The 20714-nt window shown below is 43.8% G+C and overlaps 1 protein-coding gene across 1 annotated transcript in view; it reads left to right on the top strand.

Moving 5' to 3' along the window:
• LOC145414271 (glutamate receptor 1-like) overlaps positions 1-20714 on the top strand; it is a 171469-nt gene that overhangs the window by 145507 nt on the left and 5248 nt on the right. The window contains exons 11-15 of the mRNA XM_080283886.1: positions 2516-2761; positions 3027-3136; positions 13222-13420; positions 17722-17966; positions 18672-18760. Coding sequence (XP_080140012.1) covers positions 2516-2761; positions 3027-3136; positions 13222-13420; positions 17722-17966; positions 18672-18760 — 889 coding nt within the window. The remainder of the gene's footprint in view (positions 1-2515; positions 2762-3026; positions 3137-13221; positions 13421-17721; positions 17967-18671; positions 18761-20714) is intronic.

Here is a 20714-nt window from a genome sequence, read left to right as displayed (position 1 = left end):
ACTTTTCCTCTCTGCTACACCCATATTCCATGTTTCAGCCCCACATAACGCAGTCGGTTCCACAACACCCTCATACAGCCTTCTCTTTACATCCATTCTAAGCGAACGACATCTAAACACTTTTGTCATTCCTCCCAGCACCTTTCCTGTTTCATTCATTCTAAACTTCACTTCTGCATCTATTATTCCATCCACAGCAACATGTGACCCTAAATATTTAAAACACTCTTCCTCCTCAAGCAACTCGCCATTCAGAACTATATTCATCCTCCTACCATATACCAACCTCGTACACTTCATCACTTTACTCTTATTCTCATTTACTTTCAAATTCTTCCTATCACACACCCTTCCAAACTCCTCTACCAACTGTCTCAATCTCTCTTCTGAATCAGCCACCAGTGCAGTATCATCTGCAAATAGCAGCTGCTTCAGATTCCACTCTCCACCATCATCATTCACCAGACTCAGGCCTCCACCTAAAACTCTTGCATTCACCTCCCTTGCAACACCATCCATATAAATATTAAACAAACAAGGCGACATCACACATCCCTGTTGCAGCCCCACTCTCACGGGAAACCAATCACTCACAGCATTTCCCACTCTTACACACACTCTACTATTTACATAAAAACTTTTCACCCCTTTTAGTAACCTACCATGAAGTCCATACAATCTTAAAACAGTCCACAAAGCCTCCCTATCAATTCTATCATACGCTTTCTCTAAATCCATGAATGCCCAAAACACATCCTTGCCTTTCGCTAAATACTTTTCACACACTTGTCTCACAGCGAACACCTGATCCACGCATCCCTTCCCTCTCCTAAAGCCACACTGCTCATCACCAATCACTCCCTCTGTACCCTCTCTAACTCTCATAATTAACACTCTACCATGCACCTTACCTACAACACTCAACAGACTTATACCCCTAAAGCTAGTACATTCATACTTATCACCCTTGCCCTTATACAACGGGATCACGCAAGCAATTGCCCAGTCAATTGGCACCATACCTTTCACAAAGCACACATTCAACAGTCTTACTAACCAGTCAACAATAGTCACTCCTCCACCCTTCAGGCATTCCACAGCACACCCATCCATACCTGCAGCTTTCCCTGTTATCATCTCCTTTACTGCCTTCTCCACTTCCTCCTTCGTGATCAAAGAATCATTCAACTCTCCCAACACATTTATTCCTTGCACCCTTCCATCCGCCACAATCTCAGCCACCCTTTCCTCCTCTACATTTAACAATCTTTCAAAATACTCTGCCCATCTCTTCCTTACTGCATCCATCTGAGTTAACATCCTTCCATCCTCTGCTTTTACTCGCTCTTCCTTCCCAGACTCTCAGTTTCGCACCCTTTTAACCTCTTTCCAGAACATTTTCTTATTCTGTTGAAAATTCTCAATCAGACGCCTACCCCACCTCTCATCTGCTGCCACTTTAGCATCACGCACAGCCCTTCTCGCTCTATTCCTCTTTTCCTTATACCTCTCATATGACACCTCATCCTTCCTTTGTAGCCACACTTCATATGCACGTCTCTTCTCAGCCACAGCCATACTTACTTCCCCGCACCACCATTCACTTCCTTTTCTTACGCCACCACCCACACGTCTCACACCACACACCTCTTCTGCATGCCCCACCACAGCACTCTTAAACAATAATAATAAAAGGAAAGCAGGAGGAGGATAAATAATAATACTAAGAGGCGAAGATTAACTTAATTTCACAGCAACATGGCTTGTAAACTAGAAACAACACTATGAGGATAAGGAGGATGTCTGACTTCCTCGAATTGATGGAGCTAATCTAGACTGGATCTAAATCCTCACTACTGTACGTATGTTACAGTTTACCAAGTGGAACGTATGTCAAAATTTAGCGTGTGGAGATTTTCGGTAACAGCCATAAGAAGCACACGTAGTTTATGAATGAAACCCCAACCTATATAAAGAGGGACATGACTGGCTGAAGTGCTGAGCATTGAGAAAGATAAGTTCTTCCTTTACTGTACGAGTATATTCGTTAATGGCGGGCGCTTATTGTGTCGTAATATAAGCAGTTCCGTGGACCTAATGAAATAAGTAGTGTATAGCAAATAAACGGGATATATCAGTGTGTCCTGGGGAGGAGAGGGGTTGTGTGAAAGTGAATGAATTGTGTGTGTGTGTGTGTGTGTGTGTGTGTGTGTGTGTGTATGTGTTTTGTATATGTAGAAGGGGGGGGGGCGGGATGGTGACTCTGGAAAGTGTTGGGGGTCTGTGTATGTCTGTACTGCTGTAAAGGGGGTTGATATGTGCGTGGGGGGTATAGTGGAGCATAACGCAAAACGGTTTGTTTATCAATTAATTATCGGCATCACAGAGAATTGTCAGCATCACGATACATTACTGTTATGATGATGATGATTAATGTTTTTCAGTTTTTCGATTTTGCTTCGTTTATTAAGGCTCCAACATACTTCTAAACTCATACATTTTCTCTGGGCAACAGGAGGCGGACATAGCAATCGCGCCACTAACCATCACATCTTCGAGGGAACAGGTAATCGACTTCACCAAGCCCTTCATGACCCAAGGCATCTCCATCATGATCAAGAAACCCACCAAGGAGAAACCCGGAGTGTTCAGCTTCATGTCGCCACTCTCCCACGAGATTTGGACCTGCATCGTCTTCGCCTGCGTCGGGGTTTCCGTCGTCCTGTTCCTCGTCAGCAGATTCAGCCCCAGCGAGTGGAAGGTGAGTAGTTAGGGGAATGTACGGGTGAGGTGATGGTTACTTTGGTGAGGGAAGTAACTGATGTGTAAAAGGAATGCTGAGCCTCTGTGGACGGGCTGTCAAGTTTACACACACACACACACACACACACACACACACACACACACACACACACACACACACACACGGGGTGTAACTGGTAATAATAATAGTAATAAAATAATAATAATAATAATAATAATAGTAACATATGTAGCCATATCCTCCCCTCCCCTTTCTCCCGCAGGTGATAGAGATGTACGGCAAGTCAGGTGTCAGCAACGACTTCAGCATCTGCAACAGCCTGTGGTTCACCCTGGGGGCGTTCATGCAACAAGGGGTCGATATCTGCCCAAGGTGAGCTGCAGTTACATAGATACATACATCATACAGATAAGAACCATTTTTTTCCCCCTACGAGGTCTGGTTTAAATATTAATGGAAAGACTTGCTCCATGATTACAGGTATTAAAGGGTCACGGAATTCTGGCCTGAACAGGTGAGAATTATTAATGCTGATACACAGACCGTACATATATTACGGTTATTTCTCGGTTGTCTGGGTTTTATGTTAGTAGAAAGACTTACTTGATAATTGCTGGTCTAAAGAATCCTAAAAGAGGGAGAGAGACAGACAAACACATACAAAGTCATGGTCTCAGGTTCACCCTGGGGAATACATGCAACAGAGGATTGATTTCTATGCAAGGTTAGGTACAACTGCAGCATTATATTGACTATACTGGGTTTATGGCCTGTGTTTTTCTAGTTGGTCTGACGTAAATATTTATAGATAGGCTTCATGATAATTATATCCATCCATCCATCATCCAATCCTATGTCGCCCCATGAGGAGCGTAGGAACCCGGGGCTAGGCAAGTTGGTCCTGACATTTAAGATGAGAGTGACCAGCCCCACTCATCCCTGAGGGGCATTACGTGAGCAATAAACCCCAACAATCCCTTGGATATAAACCTACACAAGCTCAGTCCGACTGGACCACCTTAATTACCTACTAAACAAGCAGGCGCCGTAATTTGGTTATATGGTTACCACCCAGCGTTGTAAATGGTTTCCTGGTGTAGGGTACAGGAAACCATTTGGCATGTCACTCAGTGTAGAACTACCCATAGGCAGAAGGAAGAGGAAAGAAAGACAGAAGAGGGAGTGTAAAGTCACCAATAGGCAGAAGAAAATGGAAAGAATGAAGGAAAGAAAGAGAGATGAGGAAGGATGGAAGGGAGGAAAGGGCAGACACCCAACGCAGCACTGGATCGAGTGAGTGGATGGTGAGCGCCCCCACCTACCACATACATTTAAAAACCATATCTGAAGAGCAGCGAGAAACATACATCAACCATACAGGCTTTATGTACAGTCTCCATCAAAAGTCCTGTCACTTCTACCCATCATGAGCTTTGAAAATCAGTGTGGTGAATCCATAGCACCCGACTCTGATGACTTTATACCAGTGCCATACCAAATCATCGAAGTTGGTTGCCGCTGATTCACTGGACTGATTATCGAACCCCATGGAGAGAAAAGCAGGAGAGGCGATAGGACTTCTGATGTTTAGTGTACCATATGTTTATTTATTTTAATTTTATTTATGTAGAGATGGTTCGGCTTTACTGTTTATAATAACTGGTGAGTCCATGTTTATCGGAGAGACAGGCAGAAAAAGAGAATGTATGGCTAAATGGGATTAGTTTGTGTGTGTGTGTGTTTCATCCATCCCCTCTCTCTCTCTCTCTCTCTCTCTCTCTCTCTCTCTCTTCCGTTCCTTTGCTTGTTGCCGTCGTGGGAGGCTTCGGGGGCATCGACTGGGGCTTGATGTGTGGGGAGCTCTAGCAGGGTACCTTCATTCCCTCCACAGACGTGGAGGCCTGGTTGCAAGATGGCCTTCAAGTCCATTCTGCTCTCCTCTCTCCCCCCTCCTTGGGCCCAGTCGTTGCCTCAACTAATTTTACAAGGCACTATTCTTTTTCTATCACTTCTTCTTTCGTTTTCTCCTGTCTCTCTCTATGCTATCATTTGGCTTTAAATGGCTTGGACTTTTCCACATTCATCAAAATTCTCATCATTTACCACGCATAAGTTGCAACAGGAAGGACTGGGTGTGCCCTTGGGCTATTGTCTTGGCCAGTGGTGGGGGTCATGGTGGTTCGGCACCACCGCAGTGTGTGGACCTCTGCAGAGGGACCCTCTGTGGAGGCGGAACCATCGCTGGGCTGCGGCTGTTGGTTCCGGGGGTGCCGTGGCTCAGCGGCGGGACTCTCGGTCATTGGCCGGTGACCCTTTGATGTGCAGGGAATCTTTGTTCTCTGGTGCAGTGTCGCTATCCCTTCCAGGGTAGGGTAAGGGGCGCACATTGGAGTTTGACCCCCATTGGGGTTGTTGGCCGGGCCTCTAGACTCGGGGTCTCGCCCTTAGTGTCCTTCCTTTTTCAACCTTAATGATGAGCCTTTCCTGTTTCATATACCATTATGGATTTGGATATTAGTTCCCCCTCCCCCGGTTCTGCCGCCGACCTGACCCAGGTAATGACCTCGGCTTCTCTTTCGGACATCCCACCGACTACCTCCACTTTTCCGCATCTTTCCTCCTCCCCCTCACCCTCATCTTCTTCTCCTCCAATTTCTGCCCAGTCCTCCTCTACTAGCTCCTCCTCTATCATTACTCTAGAACCTTATCTTCCTCTTACCTCATCTACCTTTTCCACGTGTATCTCTCGTCCTCGTCCATCTCTACTTCCATTTCCTAAGCAAACAGAACATGACAAATTCCAAGCTTTGTTCGGCCCCCAGACCTGGACCAAGTTTTTTTGACATTCCTTCAACTGCCCCTCTAGCAGGCGATGACCTGCTTTTTCAGTGTTGCCTATTGAAGCAGGTGGGCAAAGCTGTCCAATTTACGTCTCGTCCAGATGGCTGTCGTATTGTAACAGTTCAGTCCGAAGAACAGGCGACTGCGATGACCAGTTTACTCAGTCCTGCCGGTACACCGATTATTGTAACAAAAAATGTTCCCCTCAATTCTTGTGTAGGGACAGTCTTAGTTTCCACTTATGTCGATCATGGTGACCGTCAGTGGCCAGAGTGTTCTCCTCTTGTCCAGGAGATTTTAGAACTCCGGGGTCATAAAGTTGTTACGGTACAGTGTTACTTGCTTCCTCCTACGCATCTCTGCCACTATTCTATAAATATTGCAAAAATCCATTTTGACAGCCGTACCTTACCTACCTCTGTTATGCTTGGTGGTCTCAAGCTAAACATTAAAGAATCTCCCCAAGTCCCTCATCAATGCCGTGCTTGCTGGAAGTTTGGACACCCCCTGAAATTTTGCAGATCCACTCCTATGTGCCGCCTTTGTTCATCTTCAGATCATAAGGATGATGAATGCCCCTCGGATCATCACTGCTGTCCTAATTGTAGAGGTGAGCATACCGCCACTGATCGTCGTTGCCCTTCGTATAAATTTGAATGTGAGGTCCACTGGACTCCGCCGGGCTGAAGCTTGCCGGGAAGCACAACGTCAAGGCTATACAGATGCTACTGCCACAGCCTATCGTCTCTATTCTTTGCAACCTCAGATGTCTTTGTCACTTCTTTGTCCTCTCCCTCGTTTTCTTTACAGCCTTCTTGTTCTCTTTTTGCGGCCCAACCTTTGTCTGTTTCTCTCTCAACCACCTCTTGCCCTTCTTCGTCCACCCCTATTCCGTTATCAAATTCCTTTTCAGTTCTCGGTTCCTCTACTTCCACCTCTCTTTCCTCTACCCCACCTACGTCATCATCTACTTCTGCACCCGTGTCGCATCCTTCCCGTTCTTGGCCACGCCGCTCCCACCCTGCCACTCCCCTTCAGTCGGTCAAGAAACGTAAAGCCCATCATGGGTCGCGTCCTGTTCCCCAAAAGTGCTGCATGCCTCCTCTCTACTCCAGGTCTGACTTCCCTCCACTTCATCATGCATCTTCGGATGACAGTTCTCCCTAAACTATCCCGAAAGTTACATGGTTTCTTCAGGATACCTCTTCACCATTGTTTGTTCCAACCACTGCTGCAACCGTCCCCATTTCCACGTCTACAATTACCGTTTCTGCCGATGTTCACTCTCCTCCTCTCACTCTTCCTTCCACTCCTCTTCCCCCTGAGGCTGCAGCGTCTACATCCTCTACTTCATCAGTAATCTCTCCGTTACTTCCTCCTTTCTTTTCTTCCCCCGCCTCAACTTCAAGTAAGCCTATCGTCAAATCCCTTTTAGACCTTCCTTTGCCTCCAGGGGAAGAAACCCCCTTCCCTCACCGTCGTTCTTCCTTGCCCAAGTCATGCCCTACCACCACTCAGTTCTCCAGTGGTTCTTCAGTACCCACTATCCATACTCAAAGGTAACCTCTTCTTCAACAAACAGCTTTTTAGCACCATCAGTTTTGTCATTGTTCTGATCCTCTGTTTTATGTTACGATGTCTATTTTACAGTGGAATTTACATAGTTTTACCTCACAATGTAACGACTTAGGTTATTTGCTTTCTGCTCACCAACCTATGGTGCTTTGTTTACAGGAGACTCACCTTCAGGAGTCCCCACCTCCTGTCCCCAATTATACCTTTTTTAGCTCACCTCATTCCATTTCTAATGTTTGCATTTTGATCCACCATACGGTTCCATTTGAACCATTACAAATTTCTACTGAGCTCCCCTGCGTTATAGCCCGCACATTTCTTGGACGTTGGTTAACAATTGTTTCCCTCTATTTCTCCCCCTCGGTGGCACTTGATTTTTCAGCATTAGCCATCCTGCTCTCCGGTCTCCCTTCTCCATACCTTTTACTTGGTGATTTTAATAGTTGAAATCCCCTGTGGGGTGATTCTGTTATCAATCCTCGTGGCCGACTGATGGGATCTTTTATTTACCATCATGAGCTTCTTGTCCTAAATACTGGTGTTCCCACCCACTTCGATGCACGTTTGCATACCTTTTCCTGCATTGACCTTTCTTTGTGTTCTCCATCTTTCTCTTGACTTCAATTGGTCTGTCCTTCAAGATTGTCTGTTTAGTGATCATTTTCCAATACATCTTCAACTCACGTCATATTCTCCTACTCCACGCCCTCCACGTTGGTGTTTTGCTCGAGCAAATTGGACAGCTTTTACTTCCTATACAACTTCTCTTTCTGTTCCTTATTCTTGTGTACAAGATATGCTCACAAAATTCCTCGATGTGGTCCTAAATGCTGCTCATCTGGCAATTCCTAAGACCACTCGTCCCTTTTCGTTTAAGTGTGTTCCTTGGTGGACGCCGGAATGCTCAAGAGCCCTACGCATCAAACGGGCTACTTGGAAAAGTTATCACCGCAAATGTCATACAGCTGATAAAGTTTATCATCTTATACTTTTCCGACGTGCCAGCACTGCCTTTTGTCGAACAGTTAAAGAGGCCAAGAAATCCAAATGGAAGCTATATGTTTCTCGAGTTAATTCTAACATGCCCATCACGGTGGTTTGGGCCTGTATCCCTCAGATAGCAGGTAAATGGCTACCATTTCCTGCTCCGGTCCTCCATCTGCTTGGTACTTCCATAGCAGATCCCTACTTAGATGCCAGTGCGCTATGCGAACATTTTAGTGAGGTTAGTAAAGGCTCTCATCTGACGAGTGACTTTCATAAACTTCGTTCAACAGCAGCGCATCATCCACTCCACTTCCACCTCTCTGATGAAGAACATTATAATGCTCCTTTTACGTCGGCGGAATTACGTGATGCCATTCGTTCATGCAGAGATACATATGAAGGTTTAGATGATGTTCATTACAGTATGCTTAAACACCTCTCATTGGCGGGGCTTCGGTTTTTTATTAGCACTTTATAATTGTGTTTGGACCTCAGGCGAATTTCCCCCAAGTTGGCACATCGCACTTATTATTCCTTTCCTCAAGCCATTTAAAGATGGCCATCTTCCTCAAGATTATTGTCCAATAGCTCTGATGAGCTGTCTTTGCAAAGTCCTGGAACGTATGGTTAATGCTAGGCTAATGTGGTTGTTAGAATCTAACCATCTTTTATCTCCGACTCAGTTTGGCTTCCAAAAGATGCGAAGTATTTTGGACCCATTGATTAAGTTAGAAACGTATGTTAGGGCTGCGTTTTCCAAGGTGAATCAGTCCTTGCTGTATTTTTTGATCTTGAGAAGGCATATGATACAGCGTGGAAGTATCATATTCTCCGTACAGTCCAATTATTTGGTATTGTCGGCAATACAGGAGTTTTTATTCAAAAATATTTGACATATAGGTCCTTTTCTGTTCGCGTCTGCAATAGTTTGATTCCTGCCCACAATACGAAGGAGTTCCTCAGGGCGGGGTTCTTAGCTCAACACTTTTCCTTATTGCAATTAATGATATTGTTGCGTCTCTCCCAGTGGGTGTACATTCTTCTTTATATGTTGACAACTTTGCTGTCTATGCTGCAAGCTCTAATTCCGTAGTGTTACAGAGTCTTCTTCAGTCTGCTATTACGAATGCTTCTTCTTGGGCTACTGCTCATGGTTTTCGGTTCTCCACTCCTAATTTGTGTGCAGTGACCTTTACTCGAAGTCGTCATTCACTTCACCCACCTCTCTGTTTTTATCATCATCATCCTCTCCAGTATCGGGCATCTACTAGATTCTCGGGCCTGATCTTTGATTCTAAGTTGACATGGGACGCTCATATTTCGTCTTTGAAGGTGTCGACTTTACAATGTCTATGTCTCCTGCAAATTTTATCCCATGTGTCTTGGGGTGCTGACCGTACATGCCTACTTAACCTTCATCGAGCCCTTATTTTATCAAAATTAGAGTATGGGTGCCAAGTTTACTCTTCTGCTCCCGCTCGTACATTACTAAAACTTGATTTGGTACACCATTTTGGTCTTCGTTTAGCGCTTGGTGCTTTCCGCTCCTCTCCAGTAGAGAGTCTTTATGCAGAGTCAGGTTATCCTTCGCTTTATATACGTCGTGCATTACTTTCTCTTCGCTGTTTCTTGAGACAACATCAGTTTGTCTTTGTTGGTGCTCAGAATACATTCCTTTGTTGCAGATTATTATTTAACCCATCCCCGTCGTCGACCCCCTTTCATACTTCGTGTTCAGTCCTTCCTCTCGTCCTTCCCAGTTTCCATAGACAGTGTTCTCTTATTTCGCCCTGGGCGGTTTCCACCTTGGCTGCTGCCACGTCCCTCTGTTTGTTCTTCCATATTGCCTTCCTCAAAGTCGTCTACATCTTCCACAGTTCTTAGATCTTCCTTTCACTCACATCTTATCGAACATGCTTCTGCAGTCCATGTCAATACAGATGGATCAAAAATGGCACACGGTACTGAGTTTGCAGTTCAGTTCCCTGATCATTCATGTCAGTATAGCCTTCCTTCAGTAGCTTCAGTTATGACGGCTGAACTTCATGCTTTATTACTTGCGGCCCGTAAATGTTACAGCCATCCTTCATCGTCCTTCGTTCTATTCTCTGACTCCCCTAGTGCACTCCTTCTGTTGCAGTCAACTTCGCGCTTCCATCCTCTCATCTTAGAGAGTCAAGAGTGGCTGTTTTGTCTGTCTGTCAAGAAAAAATCAGTGTCTTTCTGCTGGATGCCAGGTCATGTCGGCATTCCTGGTAACGAAACTGTGGATGCCTTGGCTCGCGAAGCCCTCCAGTCCCCTTGTGTGCCCTTTCAATCTGTTCCAGTTTCTGATTTTTTTCCTGTCCTCCGAGCGTTCTTTTGACAGCAGTGGCAGTCTTGCTGGTCCATGTTGACTGGTAATAAACTCCGGACTGTTAAATCTGTTTCTCTGTGGTCCAATCCTTGTCATCGTAACCGCCGTTGGGAGATTGCCCTCGCTCGCTTACGGATTGGCCATACTCGTCTTACTCATGGGTATTTGATGTCTGGCGATTCGCCGCCTTTCTGCCCTGCTTGCAATGTTCCCTGTCAGTACACCACATTCTCATTGCCTGCCCTCGACATACAGGAGTTCGCCTTCGACTATTCCCGTTTTTATCCTCACTTTGCCGACCTCCAGATTTAAGCGATGTTTTAAGTGAGTCTCGGTATTTTTCTATTACCCGTTTAATGTCCTTTTTAACTCATTTAAGGATTTTGTATGATATTTAATTTTATCTTCCGTTTTTCCCTTATTTTCCTCCTTTACCATATTTTCACTCTGTGATGCGACTCAGTGCCATGGTCTTTGTTACCTGGTGCTACCTTTTCATTTGATTTCATTTCATTTCATCTCTCTCTCTCTCTCTCTCTCCTGTTGGTATCCGGAGTAAAGTACAAAAATCGTAGTTTGATGTCAAAGGAGTGTTCTGCTACCAACGATAATATTTTCTTTTCTCTGCTTTTACTGTTTAGCCCTATAACATTATTATTATTATTATTATTATTATTATTATTATTATTATTATTATTATTATTCTTTTTTGCAGTCTCCAAGCTATTATATTCAGCTAGAGACTTTTCTAAATGGAGGAGCTTAGATGCAGCGTCTCTTAATTTGTCCATTACTGAGAGATCCAATTTAACTTTTATAAAACTTTGGAGTTCCAGTGGAGGGGAAATTGTTGAGTGCTGTGAAGAGTATGTACGAGGGAGCTAGGGCTACGGTGCGAGTGGATGGTGAGCTGAGTGAGTTCTTTGATCTCAGTGTGGGACTGAAACAGGGTTGTGCGATGTCTCCATGCTGTTTAATATAGACATGGATGGGGTTGTAAAGGAGGTGCAAGGTAGGGTAGTGGATGTGGGTTGGCTCTAATGAATGAGGGTGAGATTTGGAAGATTCCGGTGCTGCTGTTTGCTGATGATACAGTATTGTTGAGTGAAGATGAATGGGAGTTGCAAGGTTTGGTGAATGAATTTGGGACAGTGTGTAGGAGGAGGAAGCTGAAAGTTAATGTAAACAAAAGTAAAGTTATGGTGTTTGAGAGGAATGAAGTCACAGAGTGTACAGTGAGGTTGGATGGTGAGGATATGGAGAATGTGAGTGCATTCAAGTACTGGGGTAGTGTGATGAGTAAGGATGGAACTTTGGGGGATGAAGTGCGTGAAAGGGTACAGGAGGGAAGCAAGGTTGTTGGTTCACTGAAAGCAGTGATGAGAAATAGGGAGGTGAGTATGGAAGTTAAGAAGTCACTGCATGATAGTACTGTGATCCCTACCCTGACATATGGAAGCCAGGCGTGGACCTTGCAAGAGGGGAACAAGTCAAGAGTGAGACCAGTGGAAATGAGTTACTTGAGAGGAGCATGTGGAGTGACTTGGAGGGACAGGTTGACTAATGAAGAAGTGAAGGAACGTTGTGGGGTGGATGTGGATGTGGTTGAGAAGATTAGGAGAAATACACTGAGGTGGTTTGGACATGTGGAGAGAATGGAGAGTGAAAGACTGACTAAGAGGGTGTATGTAGGTGAGGTGGAGGGAGGGAGAGGGAGGGGTAGACCGAGGATGAGGTGGAGACATGGAGTTGAGAGGTATATGAGGGTTGGGGGGGTGAGTTGGGGGGAGGGTAGTCAAATGGTGGGTGACAGAGCGACTTGGAGGCGTTTTGTCTGCGGCCACCCTTTGCGGGATTAGGGCGTCGGGCTGTAGATAGATAGATGGATAGATAGTTCCACCACATAACTGCAGTGAAATGACCAACACCGCATACTTCTCTGCCCCTCAGGAAGGACCTCTCAGACTGGAAGAGTTTGAAAAAGGAAACAGATTCAGCCCTTTCAGTCCATTTTTTCTCCATTTACGCTGCCACTGGATGGCTTCTAATTAGAACGAATGCTCTTAACCCCTCCTGTATCTTTCCCAGCACCCCTTCCGTAGCGAGATTTCCTACACCTTTCTCTTTAACCTCCTCATGTTTGCTATAAGTTTAATATTGATATACTTTGCATCCGTAATGTACAAGAGTAAAACACACACACACACACACACACACACACACACACACACACACACACACACACACACGAGTATGCAGAACAAATCGTTCAAAAAAGATGCTACGAAGCCAAAGACGTCACCTCGGGAATAGGACGCACGTCTGCTCTGACAAGTATAATGAGGCCTGTATCTGACTCCTACAATTTGAATAATCTCTCGATAACCCAGTACATTCGTGTGATGATAGCGGTGATAAAATGTAAAAGGCCACCTTCGTAATCCTCCAGTATGGTGACTTGTAATCTTTATGCTGGCACCAAACGATACATGCAATTTAGGCAGGAGTTCTTGCAGTAAAGGGGTTAATGAAGTGTTAGTCTCGTATCTTACCTCTTCTCTTCGAAAAAATCCCTCCCAAGTTGAATAAAATCGTCTGCAGATGGGAAGAATGTATTATTGAAGACGATCTTTGACACCATCCCACCCACACAAACTGTCTCCCTCACAGCATATAATTTCCTCCGCTCACCATCCAGATCGCTGTCGGGTCGTCTCGTGGGAAGTGTGTGGTGGTTCTTCACACTAATCATAATCTCCTCGTACACCGCCAACCTGGCCGCCTTCCTCACCGTCGAGAGGCTGGTCACCCCCATCAACTCTGTGGATGATTTGGCCAGTCAGACTGAGGTGGAGTATGGCACGCTTCAAGGGGGATCTTCCCTGGAGTTTTTCGAGGTGAGCCATTTTTTTTTTTTCATGTATTTTGACCGAGTAGTTGATTGATGGTATATAAAGGAAGGGATTAAGTTTTACAAATGAGTTCAAGATTACATTTTTTTATTGAATCGGGTTTTGGTGTGTGTGTGTGTGTGTGTGTGTGTGTGTGTGTGTGTGTGTGTGTGTGTGTGTGTGTGTGTGTGTGTGTGTTTTCTGGTTGGTGTATGAATCCCAGTTGGTTTAATTCTTTCAGTCTGGTGAGGTATGTTTCATTGTATTCTAGTTACTTCCAGGCGATTATATTCAGCAAAGAGGCTTTTATTCTGAAGTAGTCTGGTCTCTTCCAATCCCAGAGTCATCTAAAGATAACAAGAGGAGGCTGAGTTGTCATGGTAACAGTCATGCAATAAGCACTAAATTATTGCGCATTGTCACTTGGTTAATTGTAATACTTTGCTGGTCATTCAGGGATTGTGGATAGCATTGTTGTGACGTCATCAGCCGTTATAATCTGGACAGGGCTGAATCAGAATCGTTTGCAGTGACCATATACACGATTATAGGAAAGCTCTATAAGGGTCATAAATCCTTAATGGAACTCAGAGCCTGATAGTGTTGTGTAATGAATGCAGGTGGTGTTGGCAATGAAGTTTGTCGTGTGCGCATAAATAGTACACGTTTGAGAAACAGACGTTTCGCCACTACTATACTTCGGCTGTCACTGTTTTTCTTCTGTATATCTGAAAAATAATTGTTTATAACTCGTGACATCGCATCACATGCATACATATAAATATATACGTTTCAGTCATATTGTATAGTGCTGAACGGATTAACATAAAGGAACTATGGTTGCTTATTTTCAATAAATGGTCAGTGTCTGCCGAGCGGTCACAGCGAGAGAGTGTGCCTGTGTGCTGCGATGTTCCCACGCGGCTGTCTGTACTACAACAAGCGTGGTTAAACCATTTTTTTTTTTTTTTGCATTAGTCACAGGATAAGAGAAATGAGCATATGCTTCTATGCCCAAGGGAACAACCACCGTAATGCATGAAACACCCTCAGATGGCTCCCAGCCATGGAAACAATAATCATTCCAGGGAAAATCATAGAAGTTCTTCCTGAGGGCCTTTCAGTCAGCAGCTCCAAAGTACCATAGTTGCCACTTCTTGGGAGGGTCCACAGACCTTGAGTGATAGGACGGGTTAAGCTGATAAGGTTGTGTTTGGAAGAGCCCAACGAAGAGAAAAGTTTAACAGCGTAAGCAGAAGGATTAGTGGTATGAGAGAGGTCAAGTATGTTGGAACTCTCTCCAAGGTAGTCAGGGATATGGGTAGGGTGCTGTACAAGCTTCTCTAGTCACAAAAAATAGAAAAGATGTAGGCTTCTTCACCAGGTGGATCAGTGTAAGGAGAGGAGAGCCAAATATGGTGGTAAACATTGAAATCACCTGGAATGGAGATTTAAGAGAAAGAAGTTAATAGGATGTGTTGAGTCGAAGAATTTTTCATCATAGAATTAGGGGATAAGCATTCAGTGCACATATATTTAGTCAGAGAGCGAGAGGATAGCAGCAGCCAGTGAGTAGATAATTCAGAAGATTCAAGTTCAGGAACTTGGGAGCAAGATATGTTGTTGTGTACATAAAAACAACAGCCACCTTTGGCTTTGAAATGAGTATAGAGAAAGTAGGAGAATACAGAGAAAGGTTTGCTGTCAGTTGTCTCAGACAGTTGATTGTCTGTGAGGAAGAGGAGGTGAGGTTTAGAGAAGGGGAGGTGGTGTTCAGCAGAGAAAAAGTTAGAGAAAAAGGCCGCGAATGTTGCAGAAATGAGAAAAGTGAGTCAGACAATAGTTTTGGGCATCGCGTTTGGTCGTCACCATGAGAGGGCTGGATGATGGGGTCTATTATGGTCCCCCCACCCTAGGCACTTCGATGTTCGGTATTGAGATGCCATTTCTAACAAAATTTTGAATAGGAAGTGTTGTGTGTAATTTGATGACAGTCAGAGGAACTTGCATTGAAGAGCATCCTGGCCTACTCTCTGTGTTACTGAAACACTGAAAAAGTTCAGCAGAGGGGAATGGTCAGAATCAAGTCCCAAGGGCTGATGAAACGGGAGCTCCAGATCTGCTTTGACATCTTGGGAGTACTGCCCTGTTCGACTGGTGCTACAGTCTACTCCCAGGCCTGTAACCTAATGTAATTGGTGTAATTCACTTACTTCTTGTAGGTTACATGGTTATATGAACACAGAATCATGATCAGAGGATTTTAAACGTAGTAATATGGTATGTTCTTGGGTATGGACTTGAGTACTGGAATATATTCCTCGTTCAGTCCATATACTGATACTAAATTGTTATTGGTGGAATTCATTATACTTTGTTTAGCTGCTATGTGGAGTTACGATCGTGGCATATGCAGTGTGTTAATTACAGGTTTGTGTTTGAAGGGGAAAGTGTGTGGAGTTGTGTACAAGACATTTCGGTAGCGTGGAGTAAGGTGACCAGGGTAATAATGCGACGGGCAGGAACTGCTAACAAGTCAGGGCAGCCATTTGCAAATTGGGTCTCCTCTTGTTTTTGCTTCGGTACTTCACTCATGTTCCCCTAGATGTTCATTATCACTCTGTGGTTTATTTGGTGAACAGTTAAGGAAATATTGTGTTAAGTAAGAAAGATACATTAGGTATAAGTGTGTGGTGTATAGATATGGTGACAACTAGATACATACCGTATGGTAAATGTGTGATGCCTAGATACTGATACCTACTCGATAAGTACAGTGCAGTGTTACATAAAAGCACTGTTACTTTGGATATACTGTAGTTTTAAGACACTGAGAGTTAGTGTGCTAAATTGATCATCGAGTATTACATTTAAGATTGCACTGTGATGCACAGAGTGATACACTGTGTTCATTTTTTAAGTTTAGGTTCTGTATATATGTATATCCTGGTTATTGTAATTACAGATATCTAAAAATTGACAAGGGTTACAATACCACCCACTCTGGTAATAATTTGTTTTCTCTTGATTATTGTCTTAACCGCTCGTTGTCCTTTGAACTGTCCTACACGGATTTCAGTGAACAGCATGTCATCGGATTGAAGGGGTGTCTTTTTCAATATTCATTCTTTACTCAAAGTTGGCCTAAAACTGCCTTCTCTCGACCTTCAAAACTGAATATTTACAAGAGAATATCATTAGAATATGATGCTAGTCTTGAAGAAGTGCTGTGGAAAGGTTAAGGAGTCACAATATTGTAACATTCTGCCACCGAGTTAAGTGAAATACTGCAACAAAACAAAAATCAGGGTCATGTTAAAAGAACCATTGACATCTTTTCCATTTTGCTTGCTGCTACCAGATTTTTTTTTTTTTTTTCAGACATTTCGAAAAGGAAGGGTTAAGCATAGCCTTCATCAACCTCATTGGTACGAGATCTTTTTTAACAAATGAAATCGAATCGGATTGAAGGTAAAAAAGAGGTTCCAGCAGCACTTTGGGGTGGTTTGGTGGACATATCGATTACTGTAGATGGTGGTTATGCTTTGGTGGTGATGGGTATGGTGGTGATGGCTATGGTGGTGATTGTTGTCGTGGTGATTTTGATGATGGTGGTGGCGTAGACAATGACGACTGTTTTATAGAATGCTTTTGCACTGCTGATATACCGTTTAGATATACGGCATATAAATCAAGCAGCGTATATATGCACTTGTATAAAAACCTGAGTTAGAAAAAAAATAAAAAAAGGAAAAATAGACAAAAAATGGCAACATCTCCACTCCCCATTTAATGTTATTTATGTCTTCTACCATTTCTGCTTCCCTCATCTCTCTCTCTCTCTCTCTCTCTCTCTCTCTCTCTCTCTCTCTCTCTCTCCCTCCCAAATTTTGCTGGGTTTCTCTTTTTCGTTCACGAATACGTCCCAAATTCTCATTTCCTCAACTTCAGTTATGATTTACACCTCTTATTATGCATCCTTCCTACCACCAGTCCATTTTATTATTTTTCAGCGTTCCGAGATTAAAGTTTACAGTTCCCTAAAAGTTCATATGTCTTCCTGCAAGAATCTGTTCTCCTCCATGCACTGTGAGGGGATCAGCGTATTGTACTGTACCTATCACAGTACGATTTCACATTACTGTTCATGAATACTCTATCTTTCAGTACTGTTCTTGCTGTTACCAAAGTATTTAATTGCCTCTGTGTTATGACTTTTTTGTCTTCTTGAGGTCCGATTATATCAGTGTTTTGTTATTGCCACCACTAGTTTATTATTATTTTTTCACTTTTTTTTCTTTTTGCAGAATTCCAAGATAAGTGTGTACAGTCGAATGTGGGAGTTCATGTCGTCCCGTAAGCATGTGTTCACTTCCACGTACGAGGAGGGCATCGAGCGGGTACGAACGTCGAAGGGCAAGTACGCCTTTCTGCTGGAGAGTGTTAAGAACGACTACATCAACGGACAGCATCCCTGCGACACCATGAAGATTGGACATAACCTAAACACCAATGGGTACGGCGTGGCCACTCCCCCACACTCGCCGCTTAAGTGAGTTGTGCAGAAAATATCATAGCCAGAATGTTGTTTGACGTGTTCAGCTCAGGAACATAATTTTGCTATAGTCTTGCATGGGTAAGATCTCTGATACAGAACTGGTTATTGGGGGTTGTGTCTGACACTTCTAGCTCGACAAGTCTCTCCTAGGCCGGCTAGGTATGAAGAATAAAATGAACACTTCCCTGCGACACTGTGAAAAGTCGGACTTTAACCTGGACCTGGATACACAGAAGTACTTAAGGTGACAGACTTACGTAAGGCCCCATATGGAATGCTCAGACGTATCTCACCCATGCACAGGCGCCGAACTTATTATGGCCGTGAAACTGGGGCTGGGTGAGGGGTATCGTTGGTGTCATGGCGTGTTTCTCTACAGCCGAATGAAGCCTAACAAGTCGTATGCATTTCAGAGCAAAGCACGTGTGTAATAGGGATGTTGTAGTGGGATGAAGATGAGCTGTCGATAAATCACTTTAGCCGGGCGGAGATTTCTGTCCTTTTACAATATAATTATTGTTGTGTGGGAACCTATATGGTACTTTTTCATGTTGCGCGCATGTGCCCCTCCTCCCCCACACGCACAAATTACCGGATTCTCCATCCCCTCCCCACGTCACTCTCTCCATGTCTTCTTTCATTCTCGTCCTCACTCTTACTATGCATGTTCTAATCATCCCCTTTACCTGCTGTCCACAGGGAAAGCCTGAATTTGGCAATACTGAGCCTGAAGGAGAGTGGAGACCTACTCAGACTAAAAAACAAGTGGTGGTTCGATAACTCCGAATGTGGCAAGGATACGCAGGTTAGCACCCCCCTGTTTGCAGTAATAGTAGTAGTGGTACAGCAGTTATTATAGCTAATTAGTAGTAGTTTTAGTAGTAGTACTAGTAGTAGTAGTAGTAGCAGGTGTAGTAGTATTATGCCCTGAAAACTTTTCCAACTCTTATTTGAAATCTATGAAAATGGTGATTTCAGGCTTAAACGCATTACAGGGATGTGCAAGAGTTGCCCTGTAATGTGTATATGCAAGTATATATATATATATATATATATATATATATATATATATATATATATATATATATATATATATATATATATATAATTGTATGTACAGTTGCAGACATATCAACAAACACCCCGTCCACCAGCAAGGTGGTGTAATGCTCTCCGTATCTGGTAACACTGATAAGTATGGATCTTCACCAGGTTTCATTCGGTCGCTAGGACGAACCGAACTCTGTGATCATTGCAGCTGTGCGCAGTTATTGGTGGTAATATAATATAAAAGCAATGTTCCGCCAGAAAATATACTGATAATAGAATGTCATGATTACTTTTTTTTTCTTATGACATGGATTTCATGAGCGGTTTAGTTTCCAGTCAGGAACCATGCAACAGTTAACAATTCATCATTTAAGTCATCGTTATCAGCTTCCCCACAACTATCAATGAACAGAGAATTATCATGACACCTATCCTCCCTACCGTGAACCTGACATTGGTAGACCTCTGAAATCGAGGCAAGTTCACTGCATGCAGGAGGTGGTGCCACAGGAGTCGGCAGGGTGGGGGTGGGGGACCTGGGAGACAGGAGGAGGGAGGTGGGAGAGGAAGGGGACAATACTGGTCGAACTGAGGGCTAGAGGAGAGGGATGATGGGGTAGGGGACGGTGGACTTTGATACATGGCAGGAGCTGCAGTGAGTGAGATAAATTACAAGGTGATGACTGTGTCAAATCAATGTTTTATGGAGAATATGAAATATTACAGTCAGACCATGAAATGGTATGTTGACGTTGCCACGTGTTGTAATTGACCGTCATGTTTTGTAACAGTTCAAGACACTTTCCACTGCGTGGCTCAATACCCCTGTATTATGAGTATGGTCACTGTGTGCTATTATTTGACACGTCCCTTCAGTTTATCAGATGTTACAACTGTTGTCATAGTGACTGGGAATTACTCTTGTAGCCTGTTACGTGGTATCACCTTGGATGACGACTGATACCGCAGACAGAATAGGGATAGACCTATGTATATTTTTCCTTTATCACCAATAAATACCAACAGCCTGATAGTAATGATGGTCCCTGTGGTTCTCATTAATATCTGTATTTACTGTAAAACAAAGGTGGATTTACTTTACCCAGGTTTATGTTACCGTTTTCTTCATGCCGAGTTTGGTTGTTGATTCTTCACATTACCAGTGGTTATCTGTTATTTTTGAGCAACTGTCGTATGCTTCAGGCATTCCTCACAAATCCTCAAACCAGTAATGAAGGAACGAGCTTGTAATGTCTGCAGTTATCCAGCCTGAGCACGTGCATAATACTTGAATTATGCCATTAGTTACAGAAATCGCTTGTATTAAATGCAGACACACACTTTATCTGCAGAATGTTGTTATGCTTAACAACCGAGTAGCGTTCACACTGTATGAAATTGACAGGATAAAGATAAATATGAGGACCATTGCTCTGTTCGCGGGAAGCAACTTCTGGGCCACACATCTGAGCAGTGTCCGAACATGAAGCTCTTGCCCTGGCTGAGTAGCAGTTAATATTGCAATCCATTAAAAAAGATGTATTAACATGTGCTCCACTGTTCATGGTGCAGCAGGCATTACGGCCATCTCCCCTCCCCGTCAGTACCAATGTCTGAGTGCACGCAGTTGTCGGGAAGAGGGAGGGGCGGACAGTGGTGAAGTGGTTACTGCGGTTTTGAGTCTGCTTAACA

Source organism: Coenobita brevimanus, chromosome 1 (genome assembly GCF_032717465.1).
Source record: "Coenobita brevimanus isolate Jiangsu-jjx chromosome 1, ASM3271746v2, whole genome shotgun sequence".
Classification (NCBI taxonomy): Eukaryota; Metazoa; Arthropoda; class Malacostraca; order Decapoda; family Coenobitidae; genus Coenobita; species Coenobita brevimanus.
The sequence above is the reverse complement of the archived record's forward strand: the minus strand, read 5'-3'. Positions and strand labels throughout refer to the sequence as shown.